The following is a 24395-nucleotide window of genomic DNA, read 5'->3' on the forward strand; positions in this document are numbered from 1 at the left end:
GTATTGCTGAAGCCTAGCTTGGAGAATTTTGAGCATTACCTTACTAGCGTGTGAGATGAGTGCAATTGTGTGGTAGTTTGAACACTCTTTGGCATTGCCTTTCTTTGGGATTGGAATGAAAACAGACCTTTTCCAGTCCTGTGGCCACTGCTGAGTTTTCCAAATTTGCTGGCATATTGAGTGCAGCACTTTCACAGCATCATCTTTCAAGATTTGAAATAGCTCAACTGGAATTCCATCACCTCCACTAGCTTTGTTCGTAGCGATGCTTTCTAAGGCCCCCTTGACTTCACGTTCCAGGATGTCTGGCTCTAGGTCAGTGATCACACCATCGTGATTATCAAGAGGTTTAGGGGCTTTCTTAAGTAGATGAGAGGGAGAATCTTAAGGTATTGGGATTCTTATTTGTTAAAATGTGGTAATTTGAAAGAGTTTCAGTGCCTCATGGTATGGACATGGACAATGTAAAAATGGTTTTGAATTTACATGGAGAAGCAGTTCAATTAATGAGCATACACTTCCTAAGAGAAATTGAAAAAAGTAAAATTATTAAATGATGTAATTTTGCTGCATGTAGCCCCAAAAGCGGTAGGTAAGAAAGGGAAGAGTCAGCAGAGGTTGATGGGCATGTACCCAAACTTTAAAATTAGAAGAAGGAAGGTTGAATTCTAGTACTCAGTATTAGCTAAGTGACTTTGGATATGTCCTATAACCTTTCTGATTGTCCATTTCCTTGCGTGTAATGCTTGTGTCACAGAGTCATTTAGAAAAGTAAATGAGGGAAAGGCACCCAAGCAGAAGGCACAGCAGGGGCGAAGGCACAAGGCAAGCAGCAGTCTGGTCTGTTGGGAAAGTCTGAGCAGCTTGGAGCTGCAGAGGCACCGAGGAGGGGTGATGGAAGGCCAGGGAGCCAGGGCTGGACCAGAGAGGCCTGAGCACCAGGCTGAGGGACTGGGACTTTGTCCTGCGGGAGTTGGGGAAAAACAGGATGATGGTGGGGGCACAGGGTCAGCCCTGGGTGTAGGAAGCCCCCTCCAACTCCAAGGCTGGGAAGGGGAAAAAAAAAAAAAAAAGTAAAGTAAATGAGCTAATGGATTGTGAAATTGTTTTGTGATCTACAAAGCATTTTTGGTCACTCTCTTCTTCTGTGTTCTTACTGTTTTATATCTATTATCTGCTATAGTATTTCCTATGTTGTAATTTGTTTATCTCTGTCCGCCACTAGACTGAGCTTTTTCAGAGCAAGGATGTTTGTTTTATTTATCTTGGAACACCAGGGCCTAACTCATAGGTACTCAATAAATGTTTGATGAATGTGTGAATAAATGTTTCAAGTAGGAGATGGACCCAGGTAACCTCTTAAGTTTCCTTCTAGTTTTGCTGTTTAAGATTCTATGAAAAGGTCTAGAAATAATTAGACATCGACAAAGGAAGAAATACTTAGAATATAAAAACATGAAATGGAAGGACAGTTACAGAATTGTTAAACACATATTAGCATTCTAGAGTGTACTTTCAAAAGGGAAATCGTTGAGACGGGTTAATTGAGTTTATATATAAGAAAGAAGGTTATGATTTGTCAACTGAGAAGTAATTTTTCTGGCTATGGAAAGATAACAGTTAAAATGAATCTTTCCAAAGCTAGAAAATGTGGCAGAGGAATATTGCGGCTAAACAAATTCATTAGAGCAGAAAGGTATTAAAAAAACATTTGAGGAAGTATGGTTAAATCATGGGAAACTAAACTCCCTTATTGAGAAGCCAGAAACTGATGAGACATGAGGTGGAGGTTTTATTGTTGTACATGCTGGTGTTTGAAAGGACTGGAAGCTATATCTCCAACAGGAGCGAAGTATGAGCCTTTAAAGAGCAGAATAGATATGCCTACTGAAAAAAGTGTTAATGGAAGAGTCTGTAAACGCAAGGAGGAAAGGTGAAGTAGAAATGGTAAAATGAAAGAATAAATGAATAAAAAAAGAATAAAAGAATAAAATGAAAGAAGGTTTAGAAAGGACAAAATCACTTATAATGAGGGATGGGGAAGGATCCAAAACAATGATCCTAGGTAAGAAATTGAAAATAGATGGAAAATATGAAGGAAGCCTTAAAATACTAGAACTGGAATGGGCCTTGAGAGAATTTACAACTGAAGACTGAAATCAGAGATTCTCTAAACAGTAGACCTCAAAGCCTAACCTGGTGCAGCATCAAGTGGCTGTCACCACATTCCCTGTCTCTGATCTTTGACAAAATGTTTTGGGGAGGAGAAGGTAGATGCGATTGGTCTGGTTGGTTCCTACTGTAGACGCTTTATTATAGCACAGTGGGATGGAGAAAGCTTGCTGTTAAAAAACACACACACACACATCTGAGTAAGAATCCCAGCTGTTTGATCTTCAGCAAATTACTTACTATCCCTAAAAGATATTCAGAAAGAACTCTATCCATGTAACTTGTTTTACATTTACCTGGGTTGATCATTAATTTTCCTTTTTTTTCTTGCCTGTTCTTCATTTCTTTCTCTTTTTAAACTGCTTTCTAAGACATTTCATCAGCTTTATCTTCCAAACCTTTTACTAAGGTTTAAATTTACCTTATCATTTAAAAAAAAAAATTGGAGTATAGTTGATTTATGTGTGTTAGTTTCAGGTGTACAAAACAGTGATTCAGTTATATGTGTATATATACATATATACATATATATATAAATGTTCTTTTCAAAGTTATTTCCATATAGGTTATTATAAAATACTGAGTATCATTTCCTGTGCTATACAGCAGGTCCTTGCTGATTATCTATTTTATATATAGTAGTGTGTATATAGGACTTCCCTGATGTGTATATATGGGCTTCCCAGGTGGCGTTAGTGGTAAAGAACCTGTCTGCCAATGCAGGAGACACCGGTTCAATCCCTGGGTTGGGAAGATCCCCTGGCGGAGGAAATGGCAACCCACTTCACTATTCTTGCCTGGAAAAATTCCATGGACAGAGAGGCCTGGTGGGCTACATATGTTAATCCCGACCCCCTGATTTATTCCTCTCCTCATCTTTCCTTCCCTGATAGCTGAGTTGGTAAAGCATCCACCTTCAATGCCAGAGACCCTGGTTTGATTCCTGGATCAGGAAGACCCACTGGAGAAGGGATTGGCTACCCACTCCAGTATTCTTGTGCTTCCCTTGTGGCTCAGCTGGTAAAGAATCCGCCTGCAATGTGGAGACCTGGGTTTGATCCCTGGGTTGGGAAGATCCCCTGGAGAAGGGAAAGGCTACCCACTCCAGTATTCTGGCCTGGAGAATTCCATGGACTATAGGAGTCTCAAAGAGTCGGACACCACTGAGCAACTTTCACTTCACTGTCCCCTTTGATAACCATACGTTTATTTTCTATGTCTGTCTCTTTCCATTTTGTAAATAAGTTTATTTATTTTTTTTAGATTTCACATACAAGTGCCTCTGGTCATACTTTTAATTCCTAAGACCTCTTCTAGGAAATTTCCTGGCAGTCCAGTGGTTAGGGCTGTGTGCTTCTGTTGCAGGGGACTGGATCCCTGGTCAGGGAAACTAAGATGCCACAAGTCCTGTGGCACAGCTGACACAAAAACAAAAACACAACAGCAAGAACTCTTCCATTTTCTCAAAACTCTTTTAAAATTTCTCTTCCTGTCTCATGGCTGCAATGTCTCCTTTAATTTCTCTGAGGATCTTAAATGGTCTTGGTAAAGTTTTTTCCTGAGCTTCAGGAATCTTCTCTAAGGAACTAACCCTCCTGTCTTCTGCAGGGGTCGTGAAATGATGTTTGGTTCTGCAGAGTTGGGGGGTGGGGGACAGAATCTGCAGGTCTGTCCACATCTCAGGCTGACTTTGAACCAGTCCTTCTGGTTTTAGCCACTCCTTCATCCCTACCTGTAGAGGTACCTGGCACCACAAATTCCCAAGCCCTTTTGGAGCTCTGTGGTATAAACTGAGTTGCCTCTCAGCTTTTTCTACTGACGACTTAGGATACAGGTTCGCACTCCAACTAACTTGGTTACTATTTGTCTGCTCTCTGGTTCCAAACTTTGCTGCTAATATCTTCTCCCCTTTACAACATCCCCCCATCCTTATGCCTTTAAAAAATCCTTTTGCTATAATTTTATCAGGGTTTTGATGAGGGAGCAGAACTAAATATGCATTCAATGTGCCATCTTTAACCCAAAGTCTTTTAATTCTTCATGTCTTTTGTATACATTCTTTACATTTTAACCATCATCACATTGTACAGATTCTTAACACTTTATATCTAGTCTCCTTGCCTCTAGTATCTCCTCCTTTAGATTTGTCCTTTGGAATGCTGTAGATTCACCTTTCTGGAAAATTGCATGGAATACCTCACAGCTTTGAGTGTAAAAACCCTTCAGTTGCTTCCTAGTGTTGACAGGATAAAGTCTATATTCCTTAACTGGACATTCAAAGCCTTCCACAGTCTAACTTCTGCCCATCTTTTCAACCTCATCATTTAGGCTTTCAGAAACACTCATGGGACTTCCCTGGTAGTCCAGTAGTTAAGATTCCATGCTCCCAATGCAGGGGGCCTAGGTTCAATCCCTGATTGGGGAACTAGATCCCACATGTAGCAACTGAGACCCAGCATAGCCAAATAAATAAATGTTAAGAAAGAGGAAGGGATGAATCCCTGTCAGAAACACTCACATCCGCACCACTGATACCCATACTTACCTGTAGCTGTGATTAAACTTGTCTGGAACATCTACAGGCATAGTAGCTGGGCTTGCCTGGTGATTTATCCATTAGATTTAGGGGTTGATCTGCTGATTTTGAATTTAAACACTTTGTTTTATTTTGGGGGAAAATTTAAATTATTTTATTGTAAAATTTATACAAAATAAACCATAAGCACACAGTTAAACTTTAAATAGAATTAAGCCAGTCCATAAAACATTTCAAATGAAAAAGTAATAAAAACCTTATCAGCTCATTTGAAATTATTCATCTTTAGATACATGATGGTTTATTTCCTAGATTTAAAGTAGTGATTTCCATTACACTTAGTTAGGCTGTAAAATATTAAATACTATTTTTAAAAGACAGATTCTTTAAAAAATTTTTTTATTTTTTAAATTATGGAAGTATAACACATTTACAGGAGACTTGGAAAATACAAAACAAAGTTATATGTAGTTCCACTATATATTACAATTATTTTTTAAGTAGATAAATAAAGATTTTTAGGGGAAGTTTCAATATCAAACTCTAAAACATTAATAGAATGAATAGACAGAAAACTAGAAGGACATAGTAGACCTGAAAAGCAGTATGAACCAATTCAACATAATTAAGATTTATACAGTTTTAACACAGCAGCAGGACACAAATTCTATTCAAGTTCCATAGACTATAAGCCAGGAGACACTGGAACATATCCAGGGACATAAGGTGCAAAAATTTCATGGTTTTGAAATCATGCAGAGAAAAAACAGATTCTTATACTCAAGGATTAACAAATACTTGCAAATTGATCACCAAAATCTTTGTCAACAAAATTATAAATCCAGAATACAAAAATCTACTTGAAATAATCTAACCAAATACTAAATTACTTAAATGAGACTCAGTTTCTGAGGTGGTATCAAGAGGAAAAAAATCTTATTTACATACAAGGTTGTATACACAAGTAGGTTTTTGTCAATATACATTAAAAATTTTTTTTTATTGAAATATAGTTGAATTACAGTGTTGTGTTAATTTCTGCTGTACAGCAAAGTGATTCAGTCACACACACTTGCACAGGTTTGGCCGAAAAGTTTGTTCAGATTTTTCCATAACATCTTAAATTCTTTTCATATTCTTTTCCCTTATGGTTATCACAGGATATTGAATATAGTCCTCTGTGCTCTACAGTAGGACCTTGTTGTTTATTCATTCTGTGTATACCAGTTTGCATCTGCTAATCCCAAAACTCCCACTCCTACCATCTCTCACCCCCACTTTGGCAAATACATTCTTTAAAAACAAATCAAACTGCCACCATTCCCAAAAATGCTTCTTACACTATGCTGGAATTTAAAAGGACTTTTAATAACTTTGAGCCCTATTTGCACTACATGTGAAACAGCTTTTAAGATTTCTCTACCTCCTGTACTGAAGGTCAAAAAAAAAAAAAAAAAAAAAGCTGAAAATGTCTGCATGATAGTAAACATTTCCCCCCACCACTTAGAGCTATTAATAGAAATTGTATGGCAGAATCTTTGTTAGGAAGGCTCTGAAAAAAAAAAAGAGGTATGTATAAGATAATTTTTAATGAACTTTCTTACAGGAAATCATAAAACTCTTGGTTTTAAATGAATACTTGTTTGACAAGAGGCTTTATATAGCCCATTTCAGTCTAGTATTCTAAAATCTGTTTTAATATATGTATTTTCTTAATTGTGTTTACTCTATTGCATATTGTTTTTCAATGGTATATTATTCCACACCCTATTTATTTTCTGCTAGGCTCTGGAGCTGCAAAGATGAGTGAGATGTAGAAATTATGTCCTGTAATAAATTGCTATCTTGTTATATATATGGTATTGAGTTTAAGCTCCAACTCAATAACTGGGTTTACACAGAATGATTTAATATTCTTCTAGGGTTTAATGTTCTAACATTCATATCAAGTATGTTTATAACATTTTCCTGAAATCGTAACATTTTCTGATGGTTTTTCTCCCCTAGTGTGGTCTTTGTTGACATCTTTATCATGAATTTAATTCTTTGGATTGAAGGGTCGTCATCTGCTATCTCATTTGGTACCTTGGTAGGAATCCTTGCATTGTGGTTTGGAATTTCAGTGCCATTAACATTTTTGGGTGCATACGTTGGAAGTTTCCAAAAGGTAAACTTTTAAAATACTGCTTTTGACCATCGAATGATGTCTGAAATAATACCTCAGTGTGAATAGACTATACAGGAAATGGAAGATGTACCATTGGAGAAAATGACAAAGAATAATCATTTAGGGATAAAAGATTTTTACAAACTTTAAATGAAAGACAGTAACACTTTAAAAGACATTCTTTAATGTATTTCACATTTTATGGGTTGTTTATATTTCCCTCTCTCTCTGATGGGCAAAATTTAAAAGATATATTATAGGAAGGCTGACTTTAAGAAAGTCAGAAAAATGATGAGATTATATAGTTGGGGGAAGAAAGCCAAGATACAATCCAAGAAATGGGTTCTGTTGACGGATTTTTTTTCTTTTTTGTTATGGTTTATCCCAGGATATTGAATATAGTTCCCTGTGTTATACAGTAGGATCTTGTTGTTTATCCATTCTCTGTGTAATAGTTTGTATCTTCTCACCCAGTTTACATATTTGATAGCCTATTCAACATATAGGGAAAAGGAACAGTATACCAAAAAGACTAAATGAGGCCACACTACAAAAGGGTTGTATTATGAGGACATAGCATGAATTTGCATGGGAGAAGTCAGACAAGACAAAACAGGAAGTGGAGTTCCATATAGAGCAGAAAAAGAAAAATTTCTGAAAACTGTTGACAAATTTTCAGAGATAAATTATTAAACAAATTCTAAGAGAGAACTTTTTGACGTCATATATTATTTTACATTGAAACAGTCACTAGTAAGTTTTGTCCAATATCTCCCTTGAAATGTGTAAGGAAAGATAAACATCCTTATTGTTTACCTGTGTCCTATCTAACATGGTGGCCACTCAACAACTATAGTTTTTGAGTACTTGGAATGTGGCTAGTCTGAATTATGTGCTGTAAGTGTAAAATACACACTGGTTTTCAACCACTTAGAACAACAACAACAAGAAGAATGTAAAATATCTTGATTAATAATTTTATATTGGTCACAAATGTAAATGATACTATTTGGGCATGTTAGATCATTAGATCAAATAACATATATAAGAAACTGGATACTTACTGCCTTTGTGGCTTGCATCATAGTATTTCTGTGGCAGAGCATTGGTATAGCCTTTGCCCATATAACTGCTCTTGAAAATGTTCAGATTTAAGATTGTGTATTGTGATGCTGTCTGTATAAATTTACTTCAGTTTTATTTCATTCTGATTTTCACTTGATTTATTTTCGAGCAGTTTGACTATCCGGTTGGTACAAACCAGATTCCTCGTCATATTCCTCACCAGGATTTCATTAGAAGACCACTTTTTAGTATCATCATTGGTGGCGTTTTACCTTTTGGTTGTATTTTTATCCAACTATTTTTTATTCTAAACAGCATTTGGTGAGTATCATTATCTTCTTTTTAGCTTATTTATTTTTTAATTGAAGGATAATTGCTTTACAGAATTGTGTTGTTTTCTGTCAAGCATCAACATGAATCAGCCATAGGTATTCATATCTTCTTAATCTCCAAAATATTAATTGTTAATAAATCAATTTTCCTATATGTCGAGGTCGAATTCTGGTATAGTAAGACTTCATGTACTACCCTGTTTTATCCAGGGAATAGCAATCTGACCCGAAGGAATTTCCTAGGAAACTAAGACTTAATTTACAACATTTAAAAGCCACTTTTGGATGGAAATGTCTATAAAGCTTTCCTTTTTGAAAATTAATAGCCTCTTTTTAATCCTTTCCAGGTGACTTAGAAAAGTTGGTCTCAAACCATACTTCTCTGAGACTTTGCAGGGGGTTGAATGGGGGTGTCCCTTGGAGGGAGGTACCTAAAGATGGAAGGGGAAGCTTTGATTTGTATCGGTTTTCCATACTGGCCTCCCATGCAAGATTTCATTTATTTTCTCTACTAAAAATAACGTGAATAGCACTGATTTTGGGTCTTCATCTGTACTGAGCTATAAGTCATGGTTTTCTATCTTCCTTTCTGTCAACTGTTAGTTGTGCTGTCAGATGCCTTTTCCTTATAGCCTTCCTCTTTTTATCTGCTACTTTTAATCTGTTGTAATTTAAGAATTCTAATAACCAATATGGAGCTTCCCAGGTAGCTCAGTTGTAAAGAATCTGCCTTCCAATGCAGGAGATGCAGGAACCTCAGGTTTGATTCCTGGGTTAGGAAGATCCCCTGGAGGAGGAAATGGCAACCCACTTCAGTATTCTTGCCTGGAGAACCTCATGGACAGAGGAGCCTGGTGGGCTACAGTCCATGGGGTCACAAAGAGCTGGACACAACTGAGCACACATGCACCAATAACCAATATAGAAATGCATGTGAAGTAAGAACCAGTGCTCTCTGATTAAAGTGCTACAGTTTTAGTGCCCCTGCTTTGTGACAGCTATTTCAGTTGCTCCAAGTCCCTTTTTTTTCTTACTTCCTGATTCTTGACAGCATTTTGGTTTTGGGAGCTGCCAAGTGGGATTTACTCTGGAGGGATTTTTGGAGATGGGGCAAATGCACAATAAAATAAAATGCAGTCACCAATTGTGCATGTTTATAACACTTCTGTCCCAAAAGAATCTTCTAGACAAAGCTTTGATGTACTAGGAAATTAGGTTTAATCATAGACATTAATTGCCCACCTTTTATAAACAGCACTGTGTCAAAGTTGTTTGAAAGATAAGCAGTAAAATCTGTTACCTTTATAGTAACCAAATTTTGCAGATATTTTTGATGGGAAAGTATTTTTAAAGCAAAACTAAAAGATTATTTGAAGTGTTAGTTGCTCAGTCGTGTCCGACTCTCTTTGCAACCCCATGGGCTGTGGCCCACCAGGCTCCTCTGTCCATGGAATTCTCCAGGCAAGAATACTGGAGTGGGTTGCCATGTCCTTATTCAGGAGATCTTCCTGACCCAGGGATTGAACCTGGGTCTCTCATATTGCAGGCAGATTCTTTACTGCTTGAGCCAAGATTCTTTAAATGATTTAATTTTTGTTTCAATGAGAAACCAGGGTGCTTGTTGTGTACAACTTTGTATATATTTATGAACTCTAGAGATGATTCTTCCCAACCCCCATCCTTCATCCTCACCCCCAGGTGTATATTTTACATGAGGTTTTAAAATGGAATATTGATCAGTTCACCAGTTTCTTCTCTTCAGAAGGCTTTTTGAAATGTCTATTTCTTATCCCAATTTAGTCAGCTTGCTCTATAATAATGAAAGGAATTACTTCATTCCTTTGAAGTTTGGTCTAAATGTAATCTACACAGTGATATTTTTAAAGATGCATGTTTGAAAGTAGATTTAATAGAATTATGTGTGTTGTGCTATAAAGACCAATTTGGAGAAGCTACCTGTTAATAGACCTCCAAAAACAAAATTTGATTCTGTGGTTTTCTGTTGTATAATATAGTCGCTGGTTGGAGAAGGCAATGGCACCCCACTCCAGTACTCTTGCCTGGAAAATCCCATGGACAGAGGAGCCTGGTGGCTGCAGTCCATGGGGTCGCGAAGAGTCGGATACGACTGAGAGACTTCACTTTCACTTTTCACTTTCATGCATTGGAGAAAGAAATGGCAACCCACTCCAGTGTTCTTGCCTGGAGAATCCCAGGGACGGGGGAGCGTGGTGGGCTGCCGTCTATGGGGTCGCACAGAGTCGGACATGACTGAAGCGACTTAGCAGCAGCAGCAGCAGCAGCATGCTATTTGCGTTTCTAAAGAGAAAACATGTTTTCAACTGTGTATAGAGAAAATTGATGGGTTTCAAGTGAAAACTAAATTATAGGAGCAGACAAATATTGGTGAGTAGCAATACTATTTCTGATGAGAGAGAATATGGCCAAATTCTGAAGCTGTGTAGGTGAGGGAATATACGTATATATTTGATACTACATGGATACTACATGAATTTGATGATATTACATGAATAGATGAAGTCTGGAATGAAAATCTCAAGGTGAGAAAAGTGTGTGACAGTTTACTGTTTAGAGTTGGATGGATCTTTCTGTGTGTATCCTTAAGTTAAAGCTTATTTTAAAATTGTCATTTTTCTTTTCAGGTCTCATCAGATGTACATCATGTTTGGCTTCCTTTTCTTAGTCTTTATAATTCTTCTGATTACTTGTTCTGAAGCTACCATTCTGCTGTGTTATTTTCATTTGTGTTCCGAGGTAAAGACATAAGAAAATAGTACATCTGAAGCTTTCTAAACTTGCATTATTAGAAGTCTGTTGAGATTGGAGAAGGAAATGGCAACCCACTCCAGTGTTCTTGCCTGGAGAATCCCAGGGACGGGGGAGCGTGGTGGGCTGCCGTCCATGGGGTCGCACAGAGTCGGACACGACTGAAGCGACTTAGCATCAGCAGCAGTCTCAATCTGTCTTTACCTCTAAGTAACTTTTAGAGGTAATCCATTTAGGATTACTTAGGCTAATCCACCTGGCTGGGTCTCAGTTTTACATCCTTAAAAATAAGGAGAGAGGCCAGGTATTCTCTGATATCCCCTATAGCTTTGAGATTTTTATAATCTCTCCAAATAGATTGTAAAATGCTTTGTTATGTGATGACTTCTTTTTTAATCTACTACTTTATGTATTTTTATGTTCACAAGAGCTCTTGAATAAATGAGTCTTTGCACCAAAAAAAAAAAAAAAAGTCTGTTGAGAAAGGGATTAAACTAAGTGTTAACTGCATGGTTTGTACAACTTGAGATCACTTCTATATTGTGTTTTCCTAATGACACATTTTGATTTTGATGCAGCTATCAAGTTAATGCTTTTTTAAAAAATTAATTTATTTTAGTTGGAGGCTAATTACTTTACATTATTGTAGTGGGTTTTGCCATACATTGATATGAATCAGCCATGGGTTTACATATGTTCCCTATCTTGAACCCCCCTCCCACATCCCTCCCCATCCCATCCCTCTGGATCATCCCAGTGCACCAGCCCTGAGCACCCTGTCTCATGCATCAAACCTGGACTGGAGATCTATTTCATATATGATAATATACATGTTTCAATGCTATTCTCTCAGATCTTCCCACCCTCGCCTTCTCCCACAGAGTCCAGAAGATTGTTCTATACATCTGTGTCTCTTTTGCTGTCTTGCATATAGGGTTATTGTTACCATCTTTCTAAATTCCATATATATGTGTTAGTATACTGTATTGGTATTTTTCTTTCTGACTTACTTCACTCTGTATAATAGGCTCCAGTTTCATCCACCTCATTAGAACTGATTCAAATGTACTCTTTTTAATGGCTGAGTAATACTCCATTGTGTATATGTACCACAGCTTTCTTATCCATTCATCTGCTGATGGACATCTAGGTTGCTTCCATGTCCTGGCTATTATAAACAGTGCTGCGATGAACACTGGGGTACACGTGTCTCTTTCCCTTCTGGTTTCCTCAGTGTGTATGCCCAGCAGTGGGATTGCTGGATCATAAGGCAGTTCTATTTCCAGTTTTTTAAGGAATCTCCACACTGTTCTCCATAGTGGCTGTACTAGTTTGCATTCCCACCAACAGTATAAGAGGGTTCCCTTTTCTCTACACCCTCTCCAGCATTTATTGTTCGTAGATTTTTGGATGGCAGCCATTGTGACTGGTGTGAAATGGTACCTCATAGTGGTTTTGATTTGCATTTCTCTGATAATGAGTGATGTTGAGCATCTTTTCATGTGTTTGTTAGCCATCTGTATGTCTTCTTTGGAGAACTGTCTGTTTAGTTCTGTGACCCATTTTTGATTGGGTCATTGATTTTTCTGGAATTGAGCTTCAGGGATTGCTTGTATATTTTTGAGATTAATTCTTTGTCAGTTGTTTCATTTGCTATTATTTCCTCCCATTCTGAAGGCTGTCTTTTCACCTTGCTTATAGTTTCCTTCATTGTGCAAAAGCTTTTAAGTTTAATTAGGTTCCATTTGTTTATTTTTGCTTTTATTTCCAATACACTGGGAGGTGGGTCATAGAGGATCCTGCCTTGATTTATGTCAGAGAGTGTTTTGCCTGTGTTTTCCTCTAGGAGTTTTATAGTTTCTGGTCTTACATTTAGATCTTTAATCCATTTTGAGTTTATTTTTGTGTACGGTGTTAGAAAGTGTTCTAGTTTCATTCTTTTACAAGTGGTTGACCAGTTTTCCCAGCACCACTTCTTAAAGAGATTGTCTTTTCTCCATTGTATATTCTTGCCTTCTTTGTCAAAGATAAGGTGTCCATAGGTGTGTGGGTTTATCTCTGGGCTTTCTATTTTGTTCCATTGATCTATATTTCTGTTTTTGTGCCAGTACCATACTATCTTGATGATTGTAGCTTTGTAGTAGAGCCTGAAGTCAGGCAGGTTGATTCCTCCAGTTCCAATCTTCTTTCTCAAGATTGCTTTGGTATTTGAGATTTTTTGTATTTCCATACGAATTGTGAAATTATTTGTTCTAGTTCTGTGAAAAATACTTTTGGTAGCTTGATAGGGATTGCATTGAATCTATAGGTTGCTTTGGGTAGTATACTCATTGTCACTGTATTGATTCTTCCAATCCATGAACTTGGTATATTTCTCCATCTATCTGTGTCCTTTTTGATTTCTTTCATCAGTAAGTTAATGCTACTTTGATAGAAAGTTTTCAAGAGAAAGCAGTTTCTCTCTGGCTAGTTACTATAATTTCTGTATAGTATTCAGTTAACATAGGAAAACACAGGGAACTGATTTGATAGTTCTGACATAAAACATCTGATTCGATGATGTTTTCTTTTTAACAATTAACATTTTCTTGTAGCTTAAGGTAAGGTAAGGTAAGTCACTTCAGTCGTGTCCGACTCTGCGCGACCCCATAGACGGCAGCCCACCAGGCTCCCCCATCCCTGGGATTCTCCAGGCAAGAACACTGGAGTGGGTTGCCATTTCCTTCTCCAATGCATGAAAGTGAAAAGTGAAAGTGAAGTCGCTCAGTTGTGTCTGACCCTCAGCGACCCCATGGACTGCAGCCTACCAGGCTCCTCCGTCCATGGGATTTTCCAGGCAAGAGTACTGGAGTGGGGTGCCATTGCCTTCTCCTCTTGTAGCTTAGGCCAGGATTATATTTTATGGGCTTGAGGTTGCTGCTAAAGGCCCTTTCTCTTTCTTTTTGTTGCCTTTTGGTTACCATGGACATATATAATTCTTTTTACCCAATGCCACCCTCAGTTTTTCCTGATGTCATTTTGAGTAACTGAGCTAGTGGTGAACATATTTTCTTAAATCCTCTAGATCTCTCTTATTTTGGTAATTTAATGTAACTTTCTAAAGGTAACAAGAGAGTTTCGGGAATGATTATTACATACATGATGTCTTAGAGCATTTTTTTTCTTGAGCTATAGAAATAAATGTAAAAGATATATAATTATGTACATATTAGACTTAGGTACTCATTCATTCTATGATACATTTTGTCATAGGAATTCTGTAACAATCATTAATAAAACATTAATAGGTATAAGATCTATGTGTATATATATATATATACACACACACACACATATATTTCTTAGAAAGGTTTGAGTGCCCCCAAAACCACCCACATATTTGGTGACTCACTAGAAGGACTCATGGGACTCAGCGTATAGACATCTTCTTGGCTAAGGTTTGTTACTGCAAAAGGATGCACAACAGGATTAGTAAGGGAAAAAGACACAGGTGGAACCTGGAAAAAAAACCCATGTGAAGTCTTCCTGTGTTTTCTCTCCCTCATGAGGGAACACACCCAGCATGCTCCTTCTGCAGCAGTAAAAAATGCAGTAGTATATGTGCAGTGTGTCTGCCCAGGAAAGCCCACAAGAGACTCAATAGCCAAGGTTTTTATTGGGACCTAGTCACACAGGCACACTCTGCCTAACAACTCCAAACTTTCCAGCACGTGTTCGCCACGGATCACATAGTTTGTACAGTCTAGGTATAGAAAACCAGTCTTATCAGTCAGGGAATGATTAAATGCTAACTTCCCAGGTATTAAGCCAAGAGTCAACCTTGTAAGCAGACCTTTCTAAAGATGGCAACCTCAGACCTGCTATGTTAACTCTTTTCTGCACAGTTTATCCCCTTGGCCCTTGACCATGGTGCTTTTATGGTAATTTTATTATCAGGAAGGACCCACGGGCAGGGTGTGACTAACCTGATTATTGACCTCTGTCATGACTCCATGGGTCATGAATTTAGCCAGTTAAAATAATTCCCATTAACCATAAAGGTCTATCTTGGACAAACAAACTTGTAGAAAAAGAGATCAGACTTGTGGTTACCAGAGGCAAGGGTTAGGGGGAGGGAGAATTGGATGAAGGTGGTTGAAAGGTACAAACTTGCAGTTATAGGATAAACAAGTACTAGGGATGTAATGTACAACATGATAAATATAATTGACATTGCTGTGTGCTCTTTATGACCATTGTTAAGATAGTAAATCCTAAGAGTTCTCATCACAAGGAAAAATATTTTTTTCTCTATTTCTTTAATTTTGTATCTATATGAGATGATGGATGTTCAGTAAAATTACTGTGATAATCATTTCATGATATGTTAAGTCAAGTCATTATATTGTACACCTTAAAATTAGACAGTGCTGTATATCAATTATATCTCAATAAAACTGTAAGGGGGAAAAAAGATCTATCTTAAATTTCTCTACTAACCTTTTTTACCTGAACTGAGGCATCAATTCAGGCCCAGCACAACTCTGGCCAGTAAATTGAAGCTGACGTGAAAACCTTCCAGGGCTGAGGCAGCGTCTAGAGAGAAAGGATGTGCATATTAGAAGTGCAGTCCCTGAGGGCACACATGGTCCCCCTGGAAACCAAGAGTTTATCATTGTGAGGGCGCCCCAAGCAGGATGTACATTAGTCAGACTGTACATATGAAATTAGATTTCTTATGAAACTTCCTCTTTTATTTCTTTTAATCCATAATCCTATAGAGCCTATTTTATGTTGCCTCTTATTATAATTACTAACCCATGTATAGTTAGAGTTTCATCTAAAAAGTTGTTTTTTTCTACCTCTTCTCACAGGATTATCATTGGTGGTGGAGAGCCTTTCTTACCAGCAGTTTTACAGCTGTTTATTTTTTTGCTTATGCAGTCTACTACTTCTTCGCTAAACTTAAAATCACAGACATTGCAAGCATCATTTTGTACTTTGGGTACACGATGATCATGGTCTTGATTTTTTTCCTGTTCACTGGTAAGCACAGGATTACATTTTGTGTATTTTGGATTCTCCAAAGAGACTTGGAGATAGCCGTAATATAATAAGCATCAATTAACAATTAATGGAAGGAAGAGGGAACAAAGTCATCATGTTCATTTCTATGCTTTGGGGATAAAAGATTGCAAGGCCTGGGGAGCTGGAGGGACCTTATGTACTTAGCTACAAGACCATCTCTTGTGAATGTTTTTAAACAGTAGGGATGTGTTCCAAAGCACAGTAAGGGTTGTGTGTAATCACTTTTGAATTCCTTCCAGGCATAAAAAATTAACTGACTTGAATAACTTTTAAATTAGTAAAATTAGATTAAGTCAATATAAGCAATTATAGGTGAGGAACAAGATGGGTACTTCTCAGGATTACTCATTTGGGATTGTTATTTTGGTTCAGATGTGATGGCAATTCTTGTTTAGATGAATGCTTAAAGCAGGTGAAAAAATGGCATGGTTTCTAAAATGATCGCATTGGAGAAATAATGAATTTGGAGAGCTTTATGGCCTTGCCAGCCCAAGGGAAGCAGTGGTCCACCTCTACCTGCCTCACTTCTTAAGTTCTGGTTTTAGCTCAAGTCACATCATTTGTGTAGGTCAGTTTGGAACATTTCAAGCATTTTCCTATGCTTTTAACCCTCCAGGTTCAACAAATATGCAAAAATTAACAATGAAAATTTGTCAGAAATCAAAGCCTTAAGACACAGGCAAACGTTATCTGAGAAACTGGGCATCTCGGTGGTGACTTCTTTCTGTCCTTTTTGTGTACCTGCTGCTCTCAACTCTTCAGTAGAGAGAAGACTGTGCAGGCCTCCTCTCATCTCTCAGTTCTATTTAGGAAATTCCCTGGTGGTCCAGTGGTTGGGACTCCACGCTTCCACTTCTACTACAGGGAGCCTGAGTTCCATTCCTGGTTGGGGAACTAAAAAATGAGTTCGGTTTTAAGAAGGCCTGAGAGTGTCTCACTATTTTAGTCTAATGAGGCTCCTCATGTTTGCTTTTGAGGTTTTTAAACTTTTTACTGAAATATGCCTGCAGAAAAATGCACACATCATAAGTGTACAGCATTGAACACACTCTATAACTGACAGCCATGTTAATAAAAAGTACATGATCCATGGACCCAAAGCCTCTGTTGGGCGTCTTTCCACTCATTTTCCCCAAAGGCAGCCACTATCCTGACTTTTAACAGCATCAGTTAACTTGTCCTGTTTTTGAATTGTAGGTTAATGGAATCGTACAAGATATACTCTTCTATGTCTGGCTTTTTTGAGGTCAGGTTTCTTTTTCTCCAGATTGTTTGTGAATTTCACCCATATTGCTGTGTGTACATGCCATCTCTGCCCACAGTGTCTTGTTTTGGATTTCTCTCCTTTTAAGTTACTGGCTTTTCTATTTGTGTAATGTGCAGTTGAATGGATTGAGTGCAGTGATTTCAGGCTAATGTTTTCTTCATTACCTAACACTTTGACTCAGGCTACCTTTTTCTGGGAGTCTTATATTATCAGCAGCTTCTTTCAAAAGTGAAATGTCATCCCAAATGGTTCCATTGCTGACAAACATCTATCCCCATTGGTAGTCTCCACCACTTAAATTGCTTCTGTCACTAATATCTGACTTTTCAAGGTTCTCAGTGGTCTCTTGCAAAAACCTAATGGCCGTTCCCTAGTCTCCATCCTCCTTGGCTTCTTGGTTAAACACTACTCCACACCCATTCTGTGAAATTCTTCTAGCATGATTGGCATTCTTCCTGTGCCATATTGTGAATTCTTTTGTTTCCCTCCTTCTTCCTGTCACCTAACTCTAGGCTTTATTGAAGGTTCCAGCTTCAGCATTTCAGTCCTTTCTTTCTGCACTCTCCCTTTTAGAGTTTATTTAGTCCCAGGGCTTCATTTATCTCCTTAGTGCTGACAGCTCCCAAATCTCTGTCTCTAGCCATAATCTCTCTTCATGTATATTCTGAACATTTGCATGTCATGTTGGTTCATGCCCCAGAAAGTGAATCTAGCACTTCCTCCCCCACCCACTGATTCATCTGAATTTCTCTCTCTCTTTGACCCTCATCTCTAATCTCTGATCTCCTTGGCTTATTTTGCATGAATTCTTAACGTAGCCCTTCCATGTTTTATGGACTTCCCTGATAGCTCAGTTGGTAAAGAATCTGCCTGCAGTGCAGGAGATCCCAGTTCGATTCCTGGGTTGGGAAGACCCGCTGGAGAAGGGATAGGCTACCCACTCCAGTATTCTTGGGCTTCCCTGGTAATTCAGCTGGTAAAGAATCTACCTGCAATGAGGGAGACCTGGGTTCAATCCCTGGCTTGGGAAGACCCCCTGGAGAAGGGAAAGGCTACCCACTCCAGTATTCTGGCCTAAAGAATTCCATGGAGTGTATTAGTCCATGGGGTCGCAAAGAGTTGGACATGACTGAGCGACTTTCACTTTCATTTTCCATGCTTTATAGTTAATCACAACCTCCCTATTTATTCTTCTTCAGAAGCTTCTTTTTCTGTCTTACACAGCGCTAGACTCTGGGCTAGGTGCTGGGGACATAGTGGTGAACAAGACAGGTAAGGGCCCCTGCTTTTGTGGATGTTATATGTTAATAGATGGCAGACAAAGAAGGAATTATGGGTTTGATGAGCTTTGTGAAAGAAATGATATGAAAGAAGAGGTGGATAATCAGGTGTTTCAAACAGAGGTGACAGCATGTTCAAAAATCCTGAAGGGGGAAGGAATTTGACATCTTCAGAGAGCGCAGAGGAGTTCACCATGGCAGCGGGTGGGGGATTTCACTAGGTGGCAATAGTGATGTTAGAGATGTAAGGAACTGGCAGATCTTGCCATGGTCTCAAAAACTCTACTAAGGAATTTAGATTTTATTGTTGGAGTTATGGGGAGTTGAGGGGGTTTAAATGTGATAATTTCATTCATCTTATTAGAAAACTTTAAGAGTGCCATACTTCCTTATCAAGATCTAAACTTACCTTGGTGTTTGGGCTCCTGTTCTCCCTGCTCCGTATATTTTCTAAATCTCTTAAACTGAACCATTTACTGAGTTCAGGCGTGTATCCTCCTGATTTTTTTTTTTTTTTTTGCATGTCTCTCCACCTAACTTGGAATCTTCTTGAGAACAGGGACCACACATCTTATGCCTATTTTCTATCCTTCATAGTGCTAAGCACATGGTTCTTCTTGAATTACATAGTGTATGAAAGAGGGTAGATACCCTATGTTTCCATATCTATTTTACTTTAAAAAATGTTTTAGACTGAAGTGTAATTGATATACAACATTTTATTAGTTTCTGGTCTACAACACAATGACTCTATATTTGTATATATTATCAAATGATTACCATAATAAGTCTAGTTAACATCTGTCATACACAGTTAGAAAATGTTTGGAATCAGTGAGAACTTTTAAGGTTTATTCTCTTAGCAACTTTTAAATACTAATAAGTATAGTATTGCTATTTATAATCACCATGCTGTGCATCATACCCCTATGACTTATTTATTTCATAACCGGAAATTTGGACCTTTTGACCACCTTCACCCATTTTGCCCACATTCTTATCTCCCTCCCCCAGCCTCTGGAAACCACCAATCTATTCTCTGTATCTATGAGTTTGGTGTTTGATTTTTTTAAGATTGCACATGTAAGTGAGAGCATGCAGTATTTGTCTTTCTTTGTCTAACTTATTTCACTTAGCATAACGCCCTCAAAGTCCATCCATGTTGTCACAAAAAGCAGGATTTTTTTGTATTTTTTATCACTGAATAATATTCCATTGTATGCATATACCACATTTTCTTTATCCATTTATACATCAGCAGACACTTAGGTTGTTTTCATAATTTGGCTACTATAAATGACACTGCAGTGAACATGGTATACGTGGTTTTTTTTTTTCAGTAAGTGTTTTCATTTTCTTTGGATAAATACCCAGACGTCGAATTTCTGGATCATATGGTAATTCTATTTTTAATTTTTTTAGGAACCTCCATACCATTTTCCATAGTGGCTATACCAATGTATATTCCTATCAACAGTGCACAGGGTCCCCTTTTCTCCACATCCTCCCTAAAACTTTTTATTTCTTGTGTTTTTGATAATTGTCATTCTAACAGGTGTGAGATGGTATCTCATTGTGGTTTTGATTTGCATTTCCCTGATGATTAGTGCTACTGAGCATCTTTTCATGTACTTTTTGGCCTTCTGTATGTCTTCTTTGGAAAAATGTCTATTCAGATCTTCTGTCCACTTTTTGGTAATAAATTTCATACATCTATAGTAACAGGGGGAGAAGGAAATGGCAACCCACTCCAGTATTCTTGCCTAGAGAATCCCATGGACATAGGAGCCTGGTGGGCTGCTGTCCATAGGGTCGCACAAAGTTGGACACGACTGAAGCGACTTAGCATGCATGCATGCATTGGAGAAGGAAATGGCAACCCACTCTAGTATTCTTGCCTGGAGAATCCCAGGGACAGAGGAGCCTGGTGGGCTGCTGTCTATGGGGTCACACAGAGTCAGACATGACTGAAGTGACTTAGCAGCAGCAGCATAGTAACAAGCCTAAAATCTTTCTGGAGGGTGTATATATTTTTTCCTTTCCGGTTTTATTCAGATTTTTTATTGAGGTATAGCTGACGTACAGCTCTGTATAAGTTTCGGGTATACAGCATAATTATTGACTTTCATGCATCATGAAATGATGACCACAGTGGGTTCAATGAACATTTATCATCTCATATAGATACAAAATTAACAAAATAGAAAATTTTTTTCTTCTGCTGAGAACTTTCAGGATTTACTCTTAACAACTTTCATATATAATGTACAACAGTATTAATTATACTTACCATGTTGTATATTATATTCCTAATACTTATTTATTTTATAACTGAAACTTTGTATCTTTTGACTGCCTTCAACCAATTCCTCTTCCCCTACCCCTCACATCTGCTGCTGCTGCTGCTGCTAAGTCGCGTCAGTCGTGTCCAACTCTGTGCGACCCCAGAGACGGCAGCCCACCAGGCTCCCCCGTCCCTGGGATTCTCCAGGCAAGAACACTGGAGTGGGTTGCCATTTCCTTCTCCAATGCATGAAAGTGAAAAGTGAAAGTGAAGTCGCTCAGTCGTGTCCGACTCTTCGAGACCCTATGGACTGCAGCCTACCAGGCTCCTCCGTCCATGGAATTTTCCAGGCGAGAGTACTGGAGTGGGTTGCCATTGCCTTCTCCGACACATCTAGTAACTACAAATCTGATCTCTTTTTCAATGAATTTGTTTCTTTCTTTGTTGAAATATAATTGACCTACAACACTATGTTAGTTCTTGATATACAGCACAGTGATTTGATATTTCTGTCCATTTCAAAATGATCACCATGATAAGTCTAGCTACCATCTGTCACCATACAAAGATATTGCATAATCATTGACTATATTCCCCATACTGTACAATTCATCCCATGACTTCTTTATTTTGTAGCTGTGATTTTGTATCTCTTAATTTCCCTCACCTGTTTCACTCCTCCCCGCTACTCCCTACCTCCAGCAACCACCTGTTTGTTCTCTAAATCCATGACTCTTTTCTATTTTGTTATGTTTGTTCAATTGTTCTGTGTTTTAGATTCCATGTACAGTATTTGTTTTTCTCTGTCTGACTTCTTTTACTTAGCATAATACCCTGTGGGCCCATCTATGTTGTCCCAAATGGTCAAATGACAAGATTTCATTCTTTTTTAATGTCTGAGATATATATATATATAACATATGTGTATTATGTATATATATCTATGTTATATATATTATGTATATATATGTATCTATACACACATATACCACATCCTGTTTATTGATTCATCTATTGATAAACACTTAGGTTGCTTTCATATCTTGGCTGTTGTAAATGATGCTTCAGTGAGCATAGGGGTTCATATAGCTTGAATTAGTGTTTTTGTATTCTTCAGATATGGAGAAGGCAATGGCACCTCACTCCAGTACTCTTGCCTGGAAAATCCCATGGACGGAGGAGCCTGGTGGGCTGCAGTCCATGGGGTCGCTGACGGTCGGACATGACCGAGCGACTTCATTTTCACTTTTCACTTTCATGCATTGGAGAAGGAAATGGCAACCCACTCCAGTGTTCTTGCCTGGAGAATCCCAGGGACAGGGGAGACTGGTGGGCTGCCATCTATGGGGTCACACAGAGTCGGACACGACTGAAGTGACTTAGCAGCAGCAGCAGCATTCTTCAGATAAATACTCAGGAGTGGAATTGCTGGATCTTGTGGTAAATCTATTTTCAATTTCTTAAGAATCTGCATAGTGTTTCCATAGTGGCTGCACCAGTTTACATTCCCACGGTGTAGAAGGGTTCCTATTTTTGCACACCCTCTCCAGCATTTGTTATTTGTAGACTTTTTAATGATGGTCATTCTGACTGTTGTGAGGTTATACTTCATTGTAGTTTCGATTTTTTAAATTAATTTTTATTGGAGAATAGTTGATTTGCAATGTTGTATTAGTTTCAGGTGTACAGCAAAGTGAATCAGTTATACATATACACATATCCCCTCTTTTTTAGACTTTTTCCCTATATAGGTGCTATTACAGAGTATTGAGTAGAGTTCCCTGTGATATACAGTAGGTCCTTATTAGTTAACCTATTTTGTATATAATAGTGTGTATATGTCAATCCCAATCTTCCAGTTTATTTCCCTCCACCCCCTGGTAAGCATAAATTTATTTTCTACATCTGTGTCTCTTTCTGTTTTGTAGATAAGTTTATTTCTTCCCCTTTTTTAAAGATTCCACATAGAAGTGATATCATGTGATATTTGTTGTTCTCTGACTTCTTCACTCAGCATGACAATCTCCAGGTCCATCTATGTTGCTGCATATGGCATTATTTCATTCTTTGTTATAGTTGAATAATATTCCATTGTATATATAGTACCACACCTTCTTTATCCATTCATTGTTTATGGGCACTTCGGTTGTTTCTATGTCTCGGCTATTGTAAATAGTGCTGCGATGAACATTGGGGTGCTTATATCTTTTTGAATTATGGTTTCTCCACATATATGATATATGTCCAGGAGTGGGATTGCAGGATCATATGGTAGCTCTATTTTTAGTTTTCTAAGGAACCTCCATACTGTTCCCCATAGTGGCTGTACCAGTTTATATTCCCAGCAACAGTATAGGAGGGTCCCTTTACTCCATACCCTCTCTAGCATTTATTATTTATAGACCTTTTGATGATGGTCATTCTGACAGGTGTGAGGTGATTCCTCTTTGTAGTTTTGATTTGCATTTCTCTAATCATTAGTGATGTTGAGAATCTTTTCATGGGCCTCTTGGCCATCTTTATGTCTTCTTTGGAGCAATGACTATTTAGATCTTCTGCCCATTTTTTTTGGATTGGGTGTTTTTTTTTTTTTTTTTTTTTTTAAATATATTGAGCTGCATGAACTATTAGTATATTTTGGAGATGGCATATGAGCCCTTAAGAGCCAAACTTCAGTTTGTATCAGCTGCTTGGGTCTCATGGGTGTGAGCCCCATGGTTTTTCAAAACCAGATGTCTGGAGAGTTTATTTCTCAGGTGCCAGTCTTAGAGGTTGGAGTGCCTGATGTAGGGCATGAACCCTTTGGTCCTCAGAAAGAAGCTCCAGGTTTTGGATTCCCTCCCAATTGTGTATCACCATGCTGGATTTGGGGTTTATGGTGAGATCATTGTCCCAGCCTTTCCTACCCACTATGATGTAATTTCCCCTCTCATTTGTCCTATGTGAAGATGTTGCTATGCCAGGTTTTTTTCAGAGGAATTTGTTTCATGTATTGCTGTAGGTTTGGTGTGTCTATGGGAGGAGGTGAGTTTAGGATCTTCCTATGTCCCTGTCTTGAATCAGAGCAAATTAGTTTTCATGGCGGGGGGTGGGGAGAGGAAAAGAGATCTCCATATCTATTTTAAAATTAAATCATGAAAAACCCCCAAAGTAAATCCTGGTTATCGTTCATATCAGGAAAAAATTTTTAAATCGTCAAGTGTGCTTTTGACATCCATTTTCTACAACTGTTCTTTAAGAACCCCTTTCTGCCTAAGACTCTTGAATGGCATCTCTATATTCCATTTCACCATTATATTTTGAGGTTCACAGCAGGAAGCAAGGCTTATTGCCTCTGCTCATGGTGTTTCACTTTTGAGGAAAACATTCTTAATGAAATAATTAGTCTTGAGAATATAGATGTACACAAAAGTACAGTTCTTAATTGCTGATTACTCT

At 38.0% G+C, this 24395-nt stretch overlaps 1 protein-coding gene across 5 annotated transcripts in view; it reads left to right on the top strand.

Moving 5' to 3' along the window:
• Positions 1 to 24395, top strand: part of LOC133242360 (transmembrane 9 superfamily member 2-like) — an 81418-nt gene that overhangs the window by 48166 nt on the left and 8857 nt on the right. For 2 of the 5 annotated variants that reach the window (XM_061408490.1, XM_061408489.1), the window contains 4 exons: positions 6716 to 6875; positions 8113 to 8261; positions 10936 to 11047; positions 15913 to 16084. In XM_061408490.1, coding sequence (XP_061264474.1) covers positions 6716 to 6875; positions 8113 to 8261; positions 10936 to 11047; positions 15913 to 16084 — 593 coding nt within the window. The remainder of the gene's footprint in view (positions 1 to 6715; positions 6876 to 8112; positions 8262 to 10935; positions 11048 to 15912; positions 16085 to 24395) is intronic. The other 3 variants (XM_061408491.1, XM_061408492.1, XM_061408493.1) reach the window with 3 other exon arrangements.

The sequence above is a fragment of the Bos javanicus genome, chromosome X, assembly GCF_032452875.1.
Source record: "Bos javanicus breed banteng chromosome X, ARS-OSU_banteng_1.0, whole genome shotgun sequence".
Taxonomy (NCBI): domain Eukaryota; kingdom Metazoa; phylum Chordata; class Mammalia; order Artiodactyla; family Bovidae; genus Bos; species Bos javanicus.